The sequence below is a fragment of the Chanodichthys erythropterus genome, chromosome 3 (genome assembly GCF_024489055.1).
Source record: "Chanodichthys erythropterus isolate Z2021 chromosome 3, ASM2448905v1, whole genome shotgun sequence".
Classification (NCBI taxonomy): Eukaryota; Metazoa; Chordata; class Actinopteri; order Cypriniformes; family Xenocyprididae; genus Chanodichthys; species Chanodichthys erythropterus.
In genome coordinates this window covers 14399830-14419073 of record NC_090223.1, presented here as the reverse complement: position 1 = coordinate 14419073, position 19244 = coordinate 14399830, and the positions used below count along the sequence as shown (strand labels likewise).

At 34.4% G+C, this 19244-nt stretch overlaps 2 protein-coding genes across 4 annotated transcripts; both read left to right on the top strand.

Moving 5' to 3' along the window:
* Positions 1–1054: 1054 nt before the first annotated feature.
* On the top strand, positions 1055–6309 carry polr3h (polymerase (RNA) III (DNA directed) polypeptide H). 2 transcript variants are annotated; one of them, XM_067381109.1, is made up of 7 exons: positions 1055–1327; positions 1429–1583; positions 2774–2870; positions 2947–3033; positions 3961–4024; positions 4167–4407; positions 5914–6309. In XM_067381109.1, the coding sequence occupies exons 2-7, from the start codon at positions 1473–1475 to the stop codon at positions 5962–5964; spliced, it is 651 nt and encodes a 216-aa protein (XP_067237210.1). In that variant the 5' UTR covers positions 1055–1327; positions 1429–1472; the 3' UTR covers positions 5965–6309. The 2 variants fall into 2 exon arrangements, with proteins under 2 accessions (XP_067237210.1, XP_067237209.1); XM_067381108.1 differs by having other exon boundaries at positions 1059–1327; positions 1426–1583; positions 5914–6308.
* Positions 6310–6494: 185 nt separating this feature from the next.
* On the top strand, positions 6495–18973 carry csdc2b (cold shock domain containing C2, RNA binding b). Of its 2 annotated transcripts, none has more exons than XM_067381120.1 (4): positions 6495–6630; positions 9031–9260; positions 11798–11920; positions 15573–18973. In XM_067381120.1, exons 2-4 carry the CDS (start codon positions 9082–9084, stop codon positions 15733–15735), a joined length of 465 nt encoding a protein of 154 aa, XP_067237221.1. In that variant the 5' UTR covers positions 6495–6630; positions 9031–9081; the 3' UTR covers positions 15736–18973. The 2 variants fall into 2 exon arrangements, with proteins under 2 accessions (XP_067237221.1, XP_067237222.1); XM_067381121.1 differs by having other exon boundaries at positions 6516–6630; positions 9034–9260.
* Positions 18974–19244: the final 271 nt, after the last annotated feature.

Below are 19244 nucleotides of genomic sequence, written 5' to 3'. Positions count from 1 at the left end.
ATTTTTGGGGCCCATCAACTGTTAGGTTACCGACATTCTTCAAAATGTCTTCCTTTGTGTTCAGGTTTGGAGGAACCCGAGGGTGAGTAGGACAAATGATGAAAATGAGATTTCATTTGTGGGTGAATGATCACTTAAGGGGGGATACAACAGGCAAAAACACTGTTTTTTTCAGGCACCTGTCAATTTTGAGATTTTGCACTTTTTGGCTTGTCATAAAGTGTTTTTTCAGACTGGTGGAAAGAAAACATCCAATACACATTTAAGTGTATGTTTTATAGCACTTTATCTATTTTTATCTATAGATTTCAAATCAGTAAATATCTTTAAAGGCCGTTTTCTCAAAATGAGTTTTTTTCTCCTGCTCAGAGTCAGAAATCTCCACTTACATACACCAAACTTTACAGTTTTATTCCAGTTTATTTCAGTCTATATTCTGAAGGTTTTTACAGAGGGATTTGTTGATATATAATTTGCCTGATTTCATACAACATTTTATTCCTAAAAAAATAGTGAAAATTATTTATTTATTTATGGCTGTTGATAGTATTTTCTGATTTATGGAGTGATAAAAAAAAGAGAAATCCAAAATTCGCTCTGTAAGAAGAAATACTTCAGATTTTTATTCTAGAAATGTATGCAAATTAGCGCAGATTTAATTAGATAATGCCTCATTTGCACATTTAAACATAACATTTTAGAAAACTTGTAATACAAATTTTTTTGCAATTTTTAATGTGATCAATCAGCTGGGGAAGTATGGTGATATCTATTAGTTTTTTTTTTTTTTAACCTATTCACCTGGTGTCTCACCTTAAAATCAACCTCAATGCCTTAAAAATGTTTAACTATTAGGATGGAAATCTCTTTTCTTTCTTTTTTTTAACTCACTGGACAGATGTTTATGACACATGATTTTAATATCTGACAAATGTTAAAGATGAAATCACTACCATTAAAACATAAAACAATCAGCCTGACAAAGTTACAAAACATAAAATTCTGAAATGAGCTAGCATATTATTTTCTTAAGTATTATCGCAGTCAATTTAAAGAAGTCCTTTAAAGAATTCAAATAGCTTATGCATCAACATAGGCTATTTTTTGAAAATAAAAAAAAACTTTTTTCACTGAATGTGGTCGCGTGACGTCAGTGCCGTAAAGTGTCAGCCGCTGTCGTGATTCAGCACATGTGTAGCTGTTATCATGCTGTGCGCTAAAATCATGAGTGTTTACACATTATTAAAGGTGTAAATGTGTAAACCGGAGCAGCTGGATCACATCTGTCTGCACACACTCGGGCTGCCGAATCTTCAGAAGGACTGAGGTAAAAGTAACGTTACAGCAGAATATCACATGCAGAGAGTGACAGTTTCATAAACTGATAGATGTTTATCTGTCCCTCACACTGCTGTCTGGGTCCAGCAGCTCCTCACGGGTCGTTCAGTCCGGGTCCAGCGTTCAGGTCGAGGATGTTCGTGCTGGTGGAGATGGTGGACACGGTCCGGATTCCTCCGTGGAGTTTCCACCGGCAGCTGAACGACGCGATCGCCGAAGAGCTCAACAAGAAACTCGCCAACAAGGTGAAGTCATGTTTATCTGTCATTACAGGTACTTCCTTAAAAACACATGCTTCATGAATATAGTACGGGGTAGTATGATTAACATAATCAGATTCCAAAAAAATAATACTTGTAATAAGATTACGTTTTAAAATGTTCTTAATCAGTCTACAGATATTTTTAATTGATTACTTAATTTTCACAAAGTGGCAGTAAATAATTAAATTTAAGTAATTCATTCATTCATTTCTCTCAAATGGTCTGTTCTAAAGCTGTCTGTTGCTTATTTATGTTCAGAAAGTCTTCGGCCACACAATAAATAATAACAACTAATGAAATATTTCATCATTTTGTGTTTATTTAGATTGTCTTAAAATGTTAAATATTTATGGTTTAATTATTACCTTTTCATCAACATATCAGACCCGGAATGTAATGTTTTCAAAATAATTTTATTTCTTTGCATTTGTACATCAATATAGTACACAATGATAAACGAGTTATGGCCAAAAGTAAACAAAATTGATAAAATTTTAAATATATATCAAAGTTCAAAGCTTTAAAAACACTATAAACATATGTATATTTTGTAGTGTTTTTAAGCACATTTGTGTCATTTATAAGAGTGCTGAAAGCATTAAATTTCAGTAATTTCTCTATTTTAGGTTGTCACTGATCCAGACTTTTAAACATTTCCTCAATAATAAATTTGTAAAGTAAAATAAATAAATAAACGGGGAAACTTCTGCTTTGCACTTATAATTTTAAATAATGTGGTATCATCATCAAATTACCAATTAAATAACAAGACAGTACGTAAAATAAACAACATACAACTACAATAAGAAGAAGACTAGACAGATCAATTTATTGTGTTGAATCTGTATTTTTTATATATAATAGAATTGTACCAATACTGCTGTCATGCCAATGCCATTAAATAATTTCTTTATTTTTATAAATTTACTGCTAGATAATATGTTGTTTTAGCAAGTGCAAAACTTGCCCAGTGTCATTATGAACAATATGAGAATGCCCTTGATCAGATCTTTATGTGGTAAATGTTTTCTCACTCAATATTGTTTTTACATAGTTGTTAATAATTCCAATTTTGTGCGCTCAGGAATCACAATCATTATCTCAAATACATTGACCTCTTATATAAACATCCAGTTTTCCATGAACCCGTCTAACTCCTCATGTGTTTGCAGGTGGTGTATAACGTGGGTTTGTGCATCTGTCTGTATGACATCACTAAACTGGAGGATTCCTACATCTTTCCTGGAGACGGAGCGTCTCATACTAAAGGTACAAGAGTCACTGTTACTCACTGCGTCCAGACAGTCGAGCTAAACCTCTCCTCTTCTCTCTCTCTCTCCTGCAGTTCATTTTCGATACGTGGTTTTCCACCCGTTCCTGGATGCCATTCTGGTGGGAAAGATCAAAGGCTGTAGTGCAGAGGGTGTTCATGGTGAGAGAGGCCACACAAAACACCCATGATGCTCTCGTGCTGTTCTTCAAAAATAAATAAAATATTTAAAAAAAATTTCAAGTTTCATTTAGTTTAATTTGATCTACTAAAATAAATAAAAAATATTTAAATGCATTTTTAAATTTAAAATATTTTTAAAAAACAAAAACTAATTAAATCGAAAAAAAAAAGACTAAACCTTTAACTAAAACTAAAATTAAGAGTAAGTATAAAAATGAAAACTAATTTAAATTTTTTTTCATTTAGTTTAACATGATATACTAAAATAACTAAAAATAAATATAATTAAATTAATTTTTTAAATAAAAATATTTTTAAAAAGCAAAAACTACGAAAATTATGAAAAAAAAAAATTACTAAAACTTTGACCACAACTTAAATTTTTGGAAAATATCTAAATTAAAACTAATTTAAAATACATTAAAATGAATACTAATTTAAAATAAAATAAATTAAAATATTTAAAAAAATACTTTATTTCAGCAACATTTCTCAGTTTCATTTAGTTTAACTTGATCTACTAAGATAACTAAAAACAAATAAAATTAAAATTAAATACGTTTTTTAAATAAAAATATTTTTAAAAAGTAAAAACTTAATAAAATTGTAAAAAACCTTTAAATAAAAGTAAAATGTATGGAAAATATAAAATTGAAAACTTATTTAAAATAAAACAAATTTAAAATTCTAAAAAGCTAAAATAATAATGAGCACATTTACATGCACATCATATTCATAGTCAAGCCTTCATTCCAACAGTTTTGAAGCTTTAGAACTTAGTTTACGGAATAATGGCTTAATTGGAATTTAGAACCCAATTTGAAATGGAAAATTGCAAAATCATTAGAAAATGATTATATGGCCATTATGAGGTAAATAATCAGTTTATGTGTGTCGATTCCACAGTGAGCCTCGGATTCTTTGATGACATCATAATCCCGCCAGAGTCTCTACAGCAACCGGCTAAATTGTATCCTGAATTATCACTTCTAAACTTAATTTAATATTTTAGTATATATATATACACATTTAACCTTATTTAATCTTATATAAATAGCAAATTACCTGAAATGAGTTGCCCACTATGCACTGTTCCTTCACGGTTGCCGTAGTGATGAGGCGGAGCAGGTGTGGGTGTGGGAGTACGAAACGGACGAAGGCACTCATGACCTCTACATGGACCAGGGCGAAGAGATCCGCTTCCGGGTTGTGGACGAGGTCTTCATCGACACATCGCCCACTGGTCCCAGCACAGAGAAAGAAGCCCCGAGTGCAGCCGGCACAACCAGCGCAGCGCCACCTGCAGGCCCGGAGGATGCCGCACCGCAGAAAGAGGCTCCCTACACACTCATAGTGAGATTATTTTTAATAAAATAGTTAGAATGAATTTTAAACCTGTTTCATCCACCATTTTTCTTAGGAAGGCAAGGTTCTCTCAAAGTTATGAACAAACGTTCTTCCATTAACATTAATAGAATGTTTGTTCAAAGTTATCTGGTCTTTAATAACGTTATCAAAAATGTTAGCACAAAAACGCTACTCGTACATCGCTTATGGAACGTTATTCTGAAACATTTTAGTTGGATGTTAATCTAACGTTTTTTTAAATGTTACTTGTTACAGAATGTTCTGAGAATATTTAAAAAGTAAAATTCCTATCATGTTTAAAAAATTATGAAATTGAACATTCCGTGAATGTTTTCTCTAATTTTCATATAAAGAGTAACATTTTGAATGTTCTGAGAACACTCGGAAATAACATTTTCGTAACTTAATTGGAACGTTAGTAAAACATTCTGAGAACATATTTTTGTTAGCCTGGATGCGTTGATAAGTTTCTTATAATAGACCCTTTTCGCATGCCCTAGAATTAAAAATTGAATTTATCTTGGCATAGTTAAATAACAAGAGTTCAGTACATGGAAATGACATACAGTGAGTCTCAAACACCATCGTTTCCTCCTTCTATAAATCTCATTTGTTTAAAAGACCTCTGATGAACAGGTTATGTAACAGTCGGGGTGTACATAAGCAAGCAAGGACAATAGCGAAAAAGGGCAGATGGAGCAATAATAACTGACATGATCCATGATATCATGATATTTTTAGTGATATTTGTAAATTGTCTTTCTAAATGTTTCGTTAGCATGTTGCTAATGTACTGTTAAATGTGGTTAAAGTTACCATCATTTCTTACTGTATTCACGGAGACAAGACTGTCGTTATTTTCATTTTTAAACACTTGCAGTCTGTATAATGCATAAACACATCTTCATTCTTTATAAATCTCTCCAAAAGTGTGTAATGTTAGCTTTAGCCACAGAGCACTATCATACTCATTCAGAATCAAATGTAAACATCCAAATAAATACAATACTTATGCGATTAGACATGCTGCATGATAAACACTTTGTAAAGATCCATTTTTAGGATTATATTAGCTGTGTGAACTTTGTTTATGCTGTTAAAGGCAAGCACGAGCTCCGTGGGCGGAGAGCACGAGAATTTAAAGGGGCCGCAGCCTGAATCGGCTCATATTTAATGATGCCCCAAAATAGGCAGTTAAAAAAATTTATTTAAAAAATCTATGGGGTATTTTGAGCTGAAACTTCACAGACACATTCAGGGGACACCTTAGACTTGTATTACATCTTTTAAAAAGACATTCTATGGCACCTTTAGCTTTTTTTTTTTTTTTTTTTTTTTTTAATTTGATGCAGTGGTAATATAATACTAAGTATAGTGTTGAAAATGTACATGCATAAATGAAAATATAAAAAAAACTTTGCAGGATTTATGATATTGATGACCGTTAAAACACATCACAGTCCGCTAACGGTCTCCTCTTTTCTTTCACAGGGATCCGTCAGTGAACCAGGTCTGGGTCTTTTGTCCTGGTGGAATAATTAACGGTCTCTTCTTCGATATAAACTGTGAATCATCGGCCGCAGCTTTTCACAAGACTCATTTAGCTACTCCTTCATAATGAACTGAAGCTCTGTGGACCAATCAGTGAGCAGATGGTGCTGGACAACAAAGGGAGTCATTTGTAATGATTTAAAATAGAATATTGGGTTGTAATTCTGCTGTTGTTTGGAGGATTGCGATATTTTGAGTCAGAGTTTACTTTATATATAAATATAGGTGAAGTTTTACAAGAAACAATTTTTCTTTTTGGGTCTGAATGGAAGGTTGTTGTTTTTTTTACTACATTAAAATAAAATAAATATTTGGAAAATTGTACTATTGGACTACATATTGTGTATTTATTTATTGTTTTTATTCATCAAGACTGTATCATTCATGTATTGTCAGCTGGCTGCTGTTTACATAATCTCTCGTGACTTCATAGTCGGTTCACTGATGGGAGTGACTCATTTAACGTGTTCAGCGCGTCATCAGCGGGATTCGGTGATGCATCATCACTAAACGCGTTGGTTCTCCCGGTAAAAGCGTGTGAACGGGGATCTCCTCCATCACACGAGCTCCTCACTGCAGATTCGCGCGCTCTCTTTCACTTCATCTTATATAACGGCGGTCGACAGGACGGGACAGAAGCATCTGTGAACTCCAGCTGTAAGTTTCTGCATTTGCTCCATTAATTCTAGCGCTTATTTTACCTGTATTTAATCCTGTAATGTGTGTGCTATAAATAACTCTACACGTCTAAATAACAAATAAAAAGATTAAAGTTAGTGCTTGTATACATTGTTTTCAAGATGATATCCCATCTTGTCTCCTACCTTTTGTTCAGAACACCGGCCGTGCTTTAAAACTTAGCGCGCTCCCTACCTAGACAGTATTTTCTTAAAATAATCACACATATAACGCCCTCAAAATGCTGTCTAGTAAGTCAGCCGACGAGGTTTCGAGGCACAATCCCTGCCCTCCATCAAGAACATTCTGGAATCGGGTGGCGCCGACTTGAACGAAACCTGGAAAATTAATAGCATAATTTTAACGTTCTTTAACGTAAATTATGTGTCACGTCTGTTCTGGTTATATTGCCGCGGAATTTTGGGGCAGAATTCCATCGCGTCATATTGTAAACACTGTCTCTTATTCTTATTTTAAGTGATGTCATTGAGAATTTGGTCCAGTTGTAGCAAAAAGCAGGACAGTGATTGTGGATCTTATGTAGTGTAGCCTACTATGATGTTTCTTGCGCTGAATTTAATAGTACGTGATGACGCTAAAGTCGCTTGTTGCATAATAACAGCAGAACCAGCAGCGCGGCTCTGACGTCACGATGCCAGATTTCGCGTCACTGCGCGCGAACCATACAGAAACCAAGAAATCATAAATAATGTGCCAACTGATGTACAGTTTGGTCTGATCTCAGTGTGCTTTCCTATAATAATATGTATATACTACTACAACTCATTAACCTCAATTTGTGTACATATGACCTATTTTATGGCATATAAATAGTGTGTTCACACAGAAATTTTCAATAATAAGAAGTGCGCTTCAAAATACCTGGATGACACTTATTTAACCGAAAAAAAAAAAAAAAAAGTGTGGAAAAAAATATTGGATGGCAAACTGTCTAAATGTCATACAGTGTAGAACATAGTGCATAGTTTAAAGGATTAGTTCACTTTCAAATTAAAATTTCCTGATATGTCATCCAAGATGTTCATGTCTTTCTTTCTTCAGTCAAAAAGAAATTGAGGTTTTTGATGAAAACATTCCAGGATTTTTCTCCTTATAGTGGACTTCAATGGAGCCCAAACGGTTGAAGGTCAAAATTACATTTTCATTGCAGCTTCAAAGCGTTCTACACGATACGAGATGAGGAATAAGAGTCTTATCTAGAGAAACCATTGCTAATTTTCTAAAACATTTTTACGTTTTAACCATAAATGCTCATCTTGAACTAGCTCTCTTCTTCTTCTCTATTAGAATTCCAGCAGTGTAGACACTGCTAATTAAGTGTATTACTGCCCTCCTCAGGTCAAAGTTTGAACTAATTGTTATATACTTGCACTAGCATATTGTATATAACAATTTAGTTCTAACTTCATGTAGAACGCTTTGAAGCTGCACTGAAACTGTAATTTGGACCTTCAACCGTTTGGAGGCCATTGAAGTCAACTATATGGAGAATAATCCTGGAATGTTTTCATCAAAAACCTTCATTTCTTTTTGACTGAAGAAAGAAGGACATGAACATCTTCGATGACATGGGGGTGAATAAATTATCAGGAAAATTTTAATTTGAAAGTGAACTAATCCTTTAAGTATAGTATGTAATTTGGGGCACAACTACTGTATGCTGAATATTAAAAAATATGTTAGGGTCATCTACTTATTATTCAATCATAAACTTTTCAAACTGTAGATTGTTGCATGACCTCATTATATTGCATGTTTAATTCAGTAATCCATCTCAGAAAAAATATTTATTTTGCGTTTTTAATCCAATTTTATAAAAACTGCAATTATGTAATCAAAATAGACATGTTAAATATAATGTATGATTTTCATTTTTTTACACTGCATTGCATTGTGGGATACATTATCTAACCTTGCACACACACAATACACATGTAGGCTACTGCAGATATAGTATGGTAGTATGCTATTGTGAACACAGCCTTTTAATGTAGATGTGATAAATATACACAAGTGATGAGCTGATCTCGGAATGGTTCCTTGTGTTCTTAAAGGCCTCTTTGAACACAATGCAGGGTTTTGTGCGCGAGGAGCTGGGCACGCACCCCTCGCGCCCCGGGCACAAACTGTCTTGCATGTAAACTCAAACACACACACATAGAGCCTTTGTGGAGGACAGAGTAAATATCAGTGCAAAAGCTGTTACTGCACGTCTCTACTTGCAGAAAAATCTGCCCCTGCAAATAAAAAACAGAGCAAAGTACGCACACAGAGCCTTTGTCAATAAATACACTGTTTAACATGTGCGTCACTGGAAAAAGCAGCAATAGATGTGTGAGTTTAGTGTTTCTCCCACAGCAGGTCGTCTTCTGCAAGCTTCTGGAGGTCAGAGAGCAAACAGACTTGATCATGGCAGAACCGGAGCTGTCGTCCCCTGCGGACCCGTCCCTGCGGTCTCCGCGCTCGGCGCCACTGTCGCTGTCCTTCCCATTCCTGCGCGAGGGCAGCCGCGTCTGGGAGAGAGCCGCGCTGCAGCCCGGGGAGTTGCCGAGCCCTCTACCCACCAAACGCACCCGAACGTACTCCGCGTAAGTCAACACGCACAAGTCACGACCTGAACCCTACGTCTGTTTACATGCTGGACAAACATCGAGCTCGATTAAGGTTGATTTATAATTGTACAAGTGTACATAGCTACAACGTAGGCTGTGTGTAGCACGCGTAGCCTGACCTGCACCTCATCAAACGTAACAACGCGTCAATTCTACGCAGACCGTAAGTGCTGTGATTGGACTGGTAGAACCTCTCCCTCATGTAAAAAAACTAGCGCGGAGCAAGCGGAAAAGAGCGAGTGTTTTCTATTTTATAGGAATGAAAATGCTCTGGTTCAGGGGACACGCCCCATCAAACTGCAACAAAATTCGTTGTTTATTTGCCACCATCACTTCTGAAGCTTCTCTGACAACATACGTGACAAGCTGCTTCTTCTTCGGCTTTTGCCTTGATAATCAACATGACTGCAGACACTGCCTGCTAGCGGAGCTCCGGCGTAGGTCCGATGCAAATCAGCCTTAACGCGGCAATTCTATGCGGACCGCAAGCGCTGTGATTGGTCTGTTAGAACCTCCTCCCTCAGGTTCACACATAACCTGTTTTTTTCACCACCAGATTTTTACAACCAAATTTTTGGTTGCACATTGCGCATTTAAATTTTTTGCAGTAATTATTGTATCCACAAGGTGGCAACCATGCCTTGGGGCGTCAATTCACAAGGTAGTCAAAGAAAAAGTGCATAAACAGAACAGAGCAGAACACATGCAAGCTACAGCGACAATGGGGGCCTACATAGAAGAGAGATTGTGTTAAGAGGTTAGAAACTACCCTCATTTGTTCAACTCTAGCATGAAAGAATACAAATATGTTTATATGGGTTGTAACTCATAGAGGTATTGGAATTGTACAAGTCAAGTATACTTTGCTAGGCTGTGTGTTTGACTGTGCACTAGCGTACATGTAAAAAAAAAAAAAAAGTATACTTTCTGCTTTAAGTCCTGGGTGTACCTCATTTTCCACGTTCAGCTCCGTCTCACAAACAGTCTTGCCCACACAGATTTCAAAGTGAACTCAACTGCCGATGAACGAGTTTGACACATGCACAGTACAATTGCTTTTCTATACTCTATACTCTACCAGACGTCAGAGGGCAGCACTGAGTCATGTCATTTACAGGACATTTGTTGGAAGGTTAGAAGAAGAAAAGCAGTGGATTCACCATTGCGTGCAAAGTTTAGAACAAGAACCAAAAAAAAAAAAAATGGAGAAGGCTATGCCGCTTTATTCACTGTTCTTGGAACAGAGTGTTGTTTTGTATCGTTCTTTCTGCACTCTCGTATTGCCACCTAGTGGTCTCTTCTGTCTCAATATTCAGCTTGCGCATTCGCTGTTGTATGCGTACCGTCTGAGCGGACGCAGAAAAGCCGCGGTTATACTTCATTTTCTGCGTTCCGCTCCGTCTCATGCACAGTTGAGTGTGAACGCCTTTCAAAGTATATCAATTACCATGAGCACAACGTAGTGGACGTTTGTTTTCAAGTGCTCAAATGCACATGCACCATTTGTGTGGACGTACATCTGTGTGGACGTACAATGGTGGGCTGTGTGTGGATGTTCGCTGACCAGTGTTGCCAGTTTTTCACAACCAAATCCGCCAAATTGATACTCAAAACTAGCCAAATCGCATTTTGGAGGGGTCCCCCGGTAAAAATCGTGTTCTGGGGGTTTAAATTTGCTTTTTGGTGAGGTTCCCCCTGGTAAAATTTGCTTTCCAGGGACTAAATATCATGTTATTTGAGGTTGCTTTAACCCGCGGACATGAAAAACAATCGGCGGCAACAGTGTTAAAGTAGTCCGATTCTGCGGTAAAACCTCAGATTTTGGCAACACTGCCACAGACCCTCCTGATGACAAAAATTACGCCACACAGACTCTGCGCGACCATTGCGGAACGCAGGCGGCTGAAGTACAGTTTGGGATTAAAGCGTGTTTACTTAGAAAAACAATGGAAAAGCAGCACAGTGAAATGCAAAAACATGTTCAGTGTGAATGGACACTTGGATTCAAAATACAGCTATGGAAAAAATTAAGAGACCACTCCAAGTTCAAAAATCAATGTTAAGTGGTCTCTTAGTTTTTCCCATAGCTGTATACACCAATAAGTGTGTTCCTCGCATAGGGATCGAACCCATTACCTTGGTATTGCAAGTGCCACACCCTACAGTTTTTTGGGGTTTTTTTTTTCATTTGTGGAAATGGCCTTCCATAGTATTCGGAAAAAAAAGTGGAACTCAAGGAAAAACTTAAAGAGGTCATATTATGCTCATTTAAAAGTTTATGTTTACATGATTTAATGTAAAAAAAAAAAAAAAAAAAAGTTATTTTTTTCTATAATTTACATTGTTGCAGCACCTGTTTTTACCCCCTGTCTGAACGCTCTGTTTTAGTTTCGGTTTCTTTAATCATAAGAATGATGATGGTACAAATTCATACGAATTTGCCACCGATTTGACAAATGTAAAATAGCTATGAATTGCCATGAGATTGTTTTGATGTATCTGTGTGTCCGCAGGACTGTGCGCGCTAACGCGGGTCCTGTCTTTAAAGGCGTGTGTAAAAACTTCTCACGCTCGCAGGGTCACGGTTACATCAGACCGGCTCACGGCGGAGAGGACATCTTCGTTCACATTTCAGAGTGAGTCCGAGTTCACGAGTACCTGCTCAGACTGATGCTGTGATCTTCTGAATCAGGTCCACAACACATCTCAAAATCAAGAGTCAAAATACAAGAAATCAGCTTGTATTTTACATGCAGAAAAAATTAATAATAGTTATAAAACAATTATTAATAATACTTGTTAAAAGGTACAACAACAAAAACAACAATATTAAAATGATAACAATATTAGTAATAATAATTATGAATTATATAAATATAATATATAATAATAAAACAACAATACAAGAAATATTAAATATATTTTAAAATATTATATTATTATTTTTATAAAGTATAAAGTATACTAAATATGCTCTATATTAATATAAAGTATATTAAAAATATCAACAATAGTAATTATAATAATTTATGAAGTATAACAGTAACAATAACAATATTTTTAAATATAATTATAATAATAAATTCTATAAAGATTCTATAATATAAATAATGCTAAAATAATTATATTTAGTATATATTATAAAGTGTAATAATTTTAAATAATAATAATTTAAAAATAATAAAATAATAATAATAATTTAAAAATATAATATTAGTGAAAACGAATTATATTAATAATTATTTAAATAAATATATAATTGTAATATAATTTATATAAAATATATAATAACACCAATAAAATAAGAATTTTAAAAATATAACTAAATTATTATAAATATAATAAAATTATAATATAAAAGAATTATATTAACCCTTTGATGCACAACATGGGTCAAAAATGACCCGGCTGAGTTTTTATTTTCTATATCTTTGCAAGAAATTATTTTAATCATTCAGTATTCCAGGTATTCCTCAAATAACTTGTTTTTGATCATCACAAATCCTCATTTTAATTTTTTCTTTCTTACTTTTTTAATAAAAATCATTTTTGTATCACTACCCTTCTAATGCGCAACATGGGTCAAAAATGACCCGTATTCATTTCCTATGTAATTTCAAGTGTTTCTTCGCTGAATCTTTGAAAGAAATTTATTTGATCATTTATTTATTTCAGGTATTACTTAAATATCTTGTTTTTGATTTTCTACAAATAATTATGTTTATTTTTCTTTCTTACTTTATAAACAAACACAGTTTCTACATCAATTTTACACACATGGGTCAAAAATGACCCATATAGAAATCTTTAAGATTTGCACATTTTTGCAAGTAGGAACATATTTACTGCAGACAACTGTTCATCTGCCACACATTTCACATCTTAACAAGGCTACTTTTGTATATTTGATGGATGTAAGTCTTATTATATTTAATATATTAGGCTATATATTTCATAATTTTAAATTTTTTGTCATAAATCAATGCAATTGGTCATCCTTTATGTCTGTCAGCGTTCCTGAAATGTAACAGTTTTGGACAAATACAACATGAGTCTAAAGTGACCCGAATTAGTTATTTTCTATATCGCATATATTACAATAAATTAATTTTATCATTCATTATTCCATCTATAACTCAATAACCAAATCCTTATTTTAATTTTTCCTTTCTTTTTGAATGAATTTTTTTGAATGTGTGTGTCATTACCTTTCTAAAGGCCAAAGTATACTTCATTTTTTATGTGTACGTGAGGGTCAGCATACAGATTTTTGTAACTTTTTATAATTTCCGCCGGATTTCTGTAACTGTGTATGTGCAACCCTGCACATACACATTTAAATTGCGTTTGACTGTTCGCAAAGTACACTTTCAGCTTTTTTTACAGTGATGTCATCATCCACCTCAGTTCTGTTGAGGACCAGCCGCTAACACTATAGATAAAGAAATTCAAAATCACTGTTGATCGATACACTTATTATATATTTTCACTGTTGGACAGAAACCTCAAAACTGTTACTTTTCAGGAACACTGATAGATGTAAAAGGTGACCAGTAGCATTGGTTTATGACAAAAAATACAAATTATGAAATATAATATACAGCCTATTATATGAAGTATAATATGTCTTTCATCCATCAAATATACAAAAGCAGCCATGTTGAGACATGAAATGTATGGCGGATGAACAGTTGTCTGCAGTAAATATGTTCCTTCTTGCGAAAATTTGCAAAGGTTTCTATATGGGTAATTTTTGACCCATGTGTGTAAAATTGATGTAGAAATACAAAACCTGTGTTTGTTTATGAAAAAAAGAAAGAAAAAATAAACACAATGATTTGTTAAAATCAAAAACAAGATATTTAAGGAATACCTGGAATAAATAAATGACAAAATACATTTCTTGCAAAGATTCAGCGAAGAAACACTCAGTCATGACTGAAATTACATAGGAAATGAATACGGGTCATTTTTGACCCATGTGTGTAAAATTGATGTAGACAGACAAAAACTGTGTTTGTTTATAAAGTAAGAAAGAAAAAATGAACATAATGATTTTTGTCAATCAAAAACAAGATATTTAAGGAATACCTGGAATAAATGAATGATAAAATACATTTCTTTCAAAGATTCAGCGAAGAAACACTTAGTCATGACTGAAATTACATAGGAAATGAATATGGGTCATTTTTGACCCATGTGTATAAAATTGATGTAGAAACTGTGTTTGTTTATAAAGTAAAAAAGAAAAATAAACATAATTATTTGTAGAAAATCAAAAACAAGATATTTAAGTAATACCTGAAATAAATAAATGATAAAATAAATATCTTGCAAAGATTCAGCGAAGAAACACTCAGTCATGACTGAAATTACACAGGAAATGAATACGGGTCATTTTTGACCCATGTGTGTAAAATTGATGTAGACAGACAAAAACTGTGTTTGTTTATAAAGTAAGAAAGAAAAAATGAACATAATGATTTTTGTCAATCAAAAACAAGATATTTAAGGAATACCTGGAATAAATGAATGATAAAATACATTTCTTTCAAAGATTCAGCAAAGAAACACTCAACCATGATTGAAATTACATAGGAAATGAATACGGGTCATTTTTGACCCATGTTGCGCATTAGAAGGGGTTTTCATAGCTTGTGCATCAAAGGGTTAAGTATAATTTTATATTTTAATTAAGTTATATTATTATATTATAAAGTGTAACAATGACAATAATTTTATAAAGTATACTAATAACAATAATAATTTTAATATAACAGTATAACAACTACAGTAACAATAACTTCAAAATATAATAATTTTATAAAGAATAATATTATTAATAATCATTTTAAAATATAATAGTACATTAAAATACAACAATAATATAAAGCACAATACTAATAGTATTATAAAATACAATAACAATAATACTTTTCCACTAAATTTTTTAATCTTTTAGAAAATAGATCTTTAAGATAATGTGAGCAATTCCTGTTTTTTTAAGTTATACAATAGCAAAAAAAAAAAATGCTTATGGTTATCTGTTGTAAAATCAGAAAACTTCATAGAGATTATATTTTTAATAAAAATTAGACGTTTATCAAGATTTTTTTTGTGTATGTTTCTACATATAATCTGAAATGTATCACTTAGAAGTAAATGTCATGTTTGTGTGCTGAAATCTCCAAGAATCACTGTATAACGCTGTCAGACGCATTAGCTTTAAACCGTCTGTTTTTGTGCTGGTGTGTGTCTGTGTGAGTCACTCATGCATCTCTCTCACAGTATTGAAGGAGAGTATGTTCCTATGGAGGGGGACGAGGTCACATACAAGGTCTGTCCCATCCCGCCCAAGAATGTGAAGGTCCAGGCCGTGGAGGTGCTCATCACGCACCTGAAGCCAGGAACCAAACACGAGACCTGGTCGGGCCAGATCATCAGCTCCTAGGACCCGCCCGCAAGAGAGGATTGTTGTGAGAGCAAAGCATCATGGGAGCAAGGCTGTTGAAAGTTGAAGGGTGCAGAGAATGTAACATGAGTTCAGCCGTCTAAAGTCGACAGGCTGCGTTATGAGAAATGCTTAGAAACAGACTATATGCAAGTGCACAAATACACAAACTCAGTTTCACACATTTCTGTTGCATTGTTGACGCTCACAGAGCCAATTTACAGTGCTGTTTGAACAGATTCAGGATTGTTGCCAATGCTTTAGTGCGTTTGTGCACTTGCATAAAGTGTGTTTCTGGTTAAACGAGTTACCTGAAGGTGGAGACAGAGAGAGATTGTGAAATGATGGTTGAACATCCTCAAGCTGAACTGTGAACGAATCGAATGCATTGATCCAGAGGCACAAATGCTACACTTGTGGCTGGTTTTGGCTCTCATATTTATTTTTGTTTATTTATGCAGTAATTGAATTGTGATAATTCTGTATTAAATTGATAGGGCGAAGCTCACAAAACCTTCATCGTCATATTCACCTCAAAATCAAAAGGTTCAGAAATTATGATCTGCATAAAATTGTTCTCAATTAAACACATTTACCCTCAAATTCTTATTACTGGAATACAGAAAAACATATATGCTATTTAAACTGTAAAGTATTTAGGGGCCAATCACTGAAGTTGTACCTACTGTAACTCCTCCTAGGCCATTGGTCCGATTTTCACAAAACTTTAACCAGATCATCTTCAAATGGCGACAAAAATTTATGGAATTTTAGTCAAACCATTTTCAAAAAACGCGCAAACTAATTGTATGTAGCACTAGCGAAAATAGACAATGCTATATCTCCTCAACACTTTATCGTATTCAAACTTGGTCCATGTCACCACAATCATGACCTGAGGTTACATGCTGCGTTTCGGCGCAGTGCCACCTACTGGTCCGGAGATATGAAAAATGGCTGTTTTTGCTTACAACTTTTGAACAGTTTGTCCAAAAAGTGGTCTTGTTAGATTCAGGGCATCATGACGAGTCAAATGATATCCAGTTTTCCCATATTGGCCACTTTGGCCATCGGCCATTTTGAATTTTGTGCTAAAACACTGTATTTTATGAACGCATTAGTGTATCATTACGAAACTCGATATGGGTCATCAGCATGATGTCCTGAATGAGCCTGAGAAGTTTGAAGCCAGCGCCACCTAGTGATAAATCAAATGTTCAAATGCCTATAACTTTGGGTGTGGTTGACTTAATTTCATGGGAATTTTCCTTAATCCTTGCCAAAACCAACGATACCAAACATGCTAGGTTTCACATCATGGTTTGTACGCCGTGGCGATTTAGCGTTAAAACAACTTTCGCCAATATCTTCGAAACTGTTAGTTTGATCGAGACGAAACCACTGTAGGAAATTCAGAAACATGTTTTTGGCTAAATGGTAATGGCCAAATGTCAAAATATTGATAGTGGCAACAAAACGCAAACAAAGTCGCCAATTGGTCATTTTTTTATGTTCTCATAGATATACATGTATATAACTCCAAAGCAGAATTAGATATTTTCAACAAATTTGAGAGACACAAGTATGGGCTCACTCTGAGTACACATAATAAATGTGATTGTGCCTCTTAGTGGCGCTATAATTGAACAAAACATGAAATTGCCATTAACTACAATATAGTATGCTATATTTTATGAATTCATTGGTGTATCATTACGAAACTCAGTATGTGCTATTGGCACCATCTGTAGGTACTCAAAAGGTTTCGAGACAGCACCTCCTTGTGGTCAAATGTTATAATGATTTTTTTTTTAAATGCTGTTAGCTTTTGAGTAATTTAACCTATTGTCATGACACTTAACAGATTCCTTGGGTCATGGTGACAACATTGATACCAGTGTTGCCATAGTTGGCTGCCCACCATTTTGATTTTCTTTAAAAACATATTTTTTCGAACTCCTCCTAGACTGTTAGTCCCGATTTTCACCAAATTTGAGTCGAATCACCTTCGGACCATGCCGGCAAAAAGTTATGGATTTTGTGTCAATAGACAAAACCGTTTTTATATAGCACAGCAACAAATTTGAGGCATGATGCAAAAACGACTCTTGAAGCTGTATCTCTGCAATGCTTTGACATATTGACACCGAACTTTGCATGTTTCATTGTCACCTCACTCTGACCACACCGCATCAGTTTGGTCACAGCGCCATCCAATTGGTTGACTGTGATAAACCTTTCAATCATATTTCTATTGATCTTATTCATGATTTTCAGCCAATTTGCCTAAAATCATCTTAAAATGTTGTTACTTTCCTGTTATTGCAGCTAGTCTCACGCTGCCAGCCATGTTGGCATGGCTTATCGTGCTCTCTGTGCTTGGCCCCGTAATTGCTGCTTACAGCTGTTTAAACATTGTAAGTACTTTTGTTGTACTGACTTTATGGATTTAAATGCATTTTACTGATTTTAATTTAAAATCATTGTTTTACCGAAATAATGAGAATTATCACTGATATTTTACTTACAGTAGTGAGAATTTAGGGGGGCAAATGTTTCTTTCTCATTAAAGTCGCAATGCAAAAATCATAATGGTCCTAAAACTAACCTTAATTTTCATTATGCAAAATATTTTCATTTGATTTAGAGTAAAATACGAGTCGGACATGATCTTGACAGGTTTGGAGGGCTTCGTCCATTAAGCTCTGTTATATATGCTGGAACTGAAGCATCATGGACTAATATTGCACTTGAAACTTGAAACCCCAAATATAAATGTACTGCCAAACTGACTTCATCTCCCCAGAATTCTCGGGAGTCTTTCAGGGTAAATCAAGCAGCATTTTGTAGACAAGCTGAAGAATAACAGTAGGCTAGCAAAACAGTTTAAACAAACTTTCACAGCAAAGATCTTGTGTTATTTTTGCTATATGTATGTGACGACGTTTGTGATGAGGTAATGACAGTGATGCACTGTTGCGGTAAATGTTTGGTCACATGATCTGTTGCATGTTGTTGAGTTTGTCTTGTGATTTGATTGTCAGATTTCTATAAGCTTTTGGACCCTCAGTTGGGTTTTAACTGTTGTTTGTTTTTTTAAATGTCGTTTTTTTTCCCTGCACTTTTTAGAGCTAAGATCACTGTGGTCGACGTCATTTCCTTGTGAGCTTTGACGGACTAATAAAATTAATTTATGATTCGCACGTTTGTGTCTTACTGCAAGCAAAGGGTGTTAATAATCATACAAAAATAATATTTGCACAAAACTTTTAACCACATCATCTGCACATATACAAATAATACACATGCTGCATCCATAAACAAAGATCAGACAAAAATTTGTATTTATAATAAACAGACATTTTCATGATTCATCACAAGGCATATTAGTATTATTAGCAATCACATGGATTTTTCACACAGACTGAATCATATAAATCACATTTTTCGAGTGTTAAAACATCCTTTCTACTAAAGTGTAACCAAAAACAATTAACTGATAAAGATCC

Excerpts from the sequence above, each read along its gene's own strand:
- polr3h (XM_067381109.1), top strand. The coding sequence starts at position 1,473 with ATGTTCGTGCTGGTGGAGATGGTGGACACGGTCCGGATTCCTCCGTGG. Across the intron at positions 1,584-2,773 it reads ACAAGAAACTCGCCAACAAG|GTGGTGTATAACGTGGGTTT; the intron begins GTGAAGTCATGT and ends ATGTGTTTGCAG. Across the intron at positions 4,025-4,166 it reads CTACAGCAACCGGCTAAATT|TGATGAGGCGGAGCAGGTGT; the intron begins GTATCCTGAATT and ends CGGTTGCCGTAG.
- csdc2b (XM_067381120.1), top strand. The coding sequence starts at position 9,082 with ATGGCAGAACCGGAGCTGTCGTCCCCTGCGGACCCGTCCCTGCGGTCT. Across the intron at positions 9,261-11,797 it reads CGCACCCGAACGTACTCCGC|GACTGTGCGCGCTAACGCGG; the intron begins GTAAGTCAACAC and ends GTGTGTCCGCAG. Across the intron at positions 11,921-15,572 it reads ATCTTCGTTCACATTTCAGA|TATTGAAGGAGAGTATGTTC; the intron begins GTGAGTCCGAGT and ends TCTCTCTCACAG.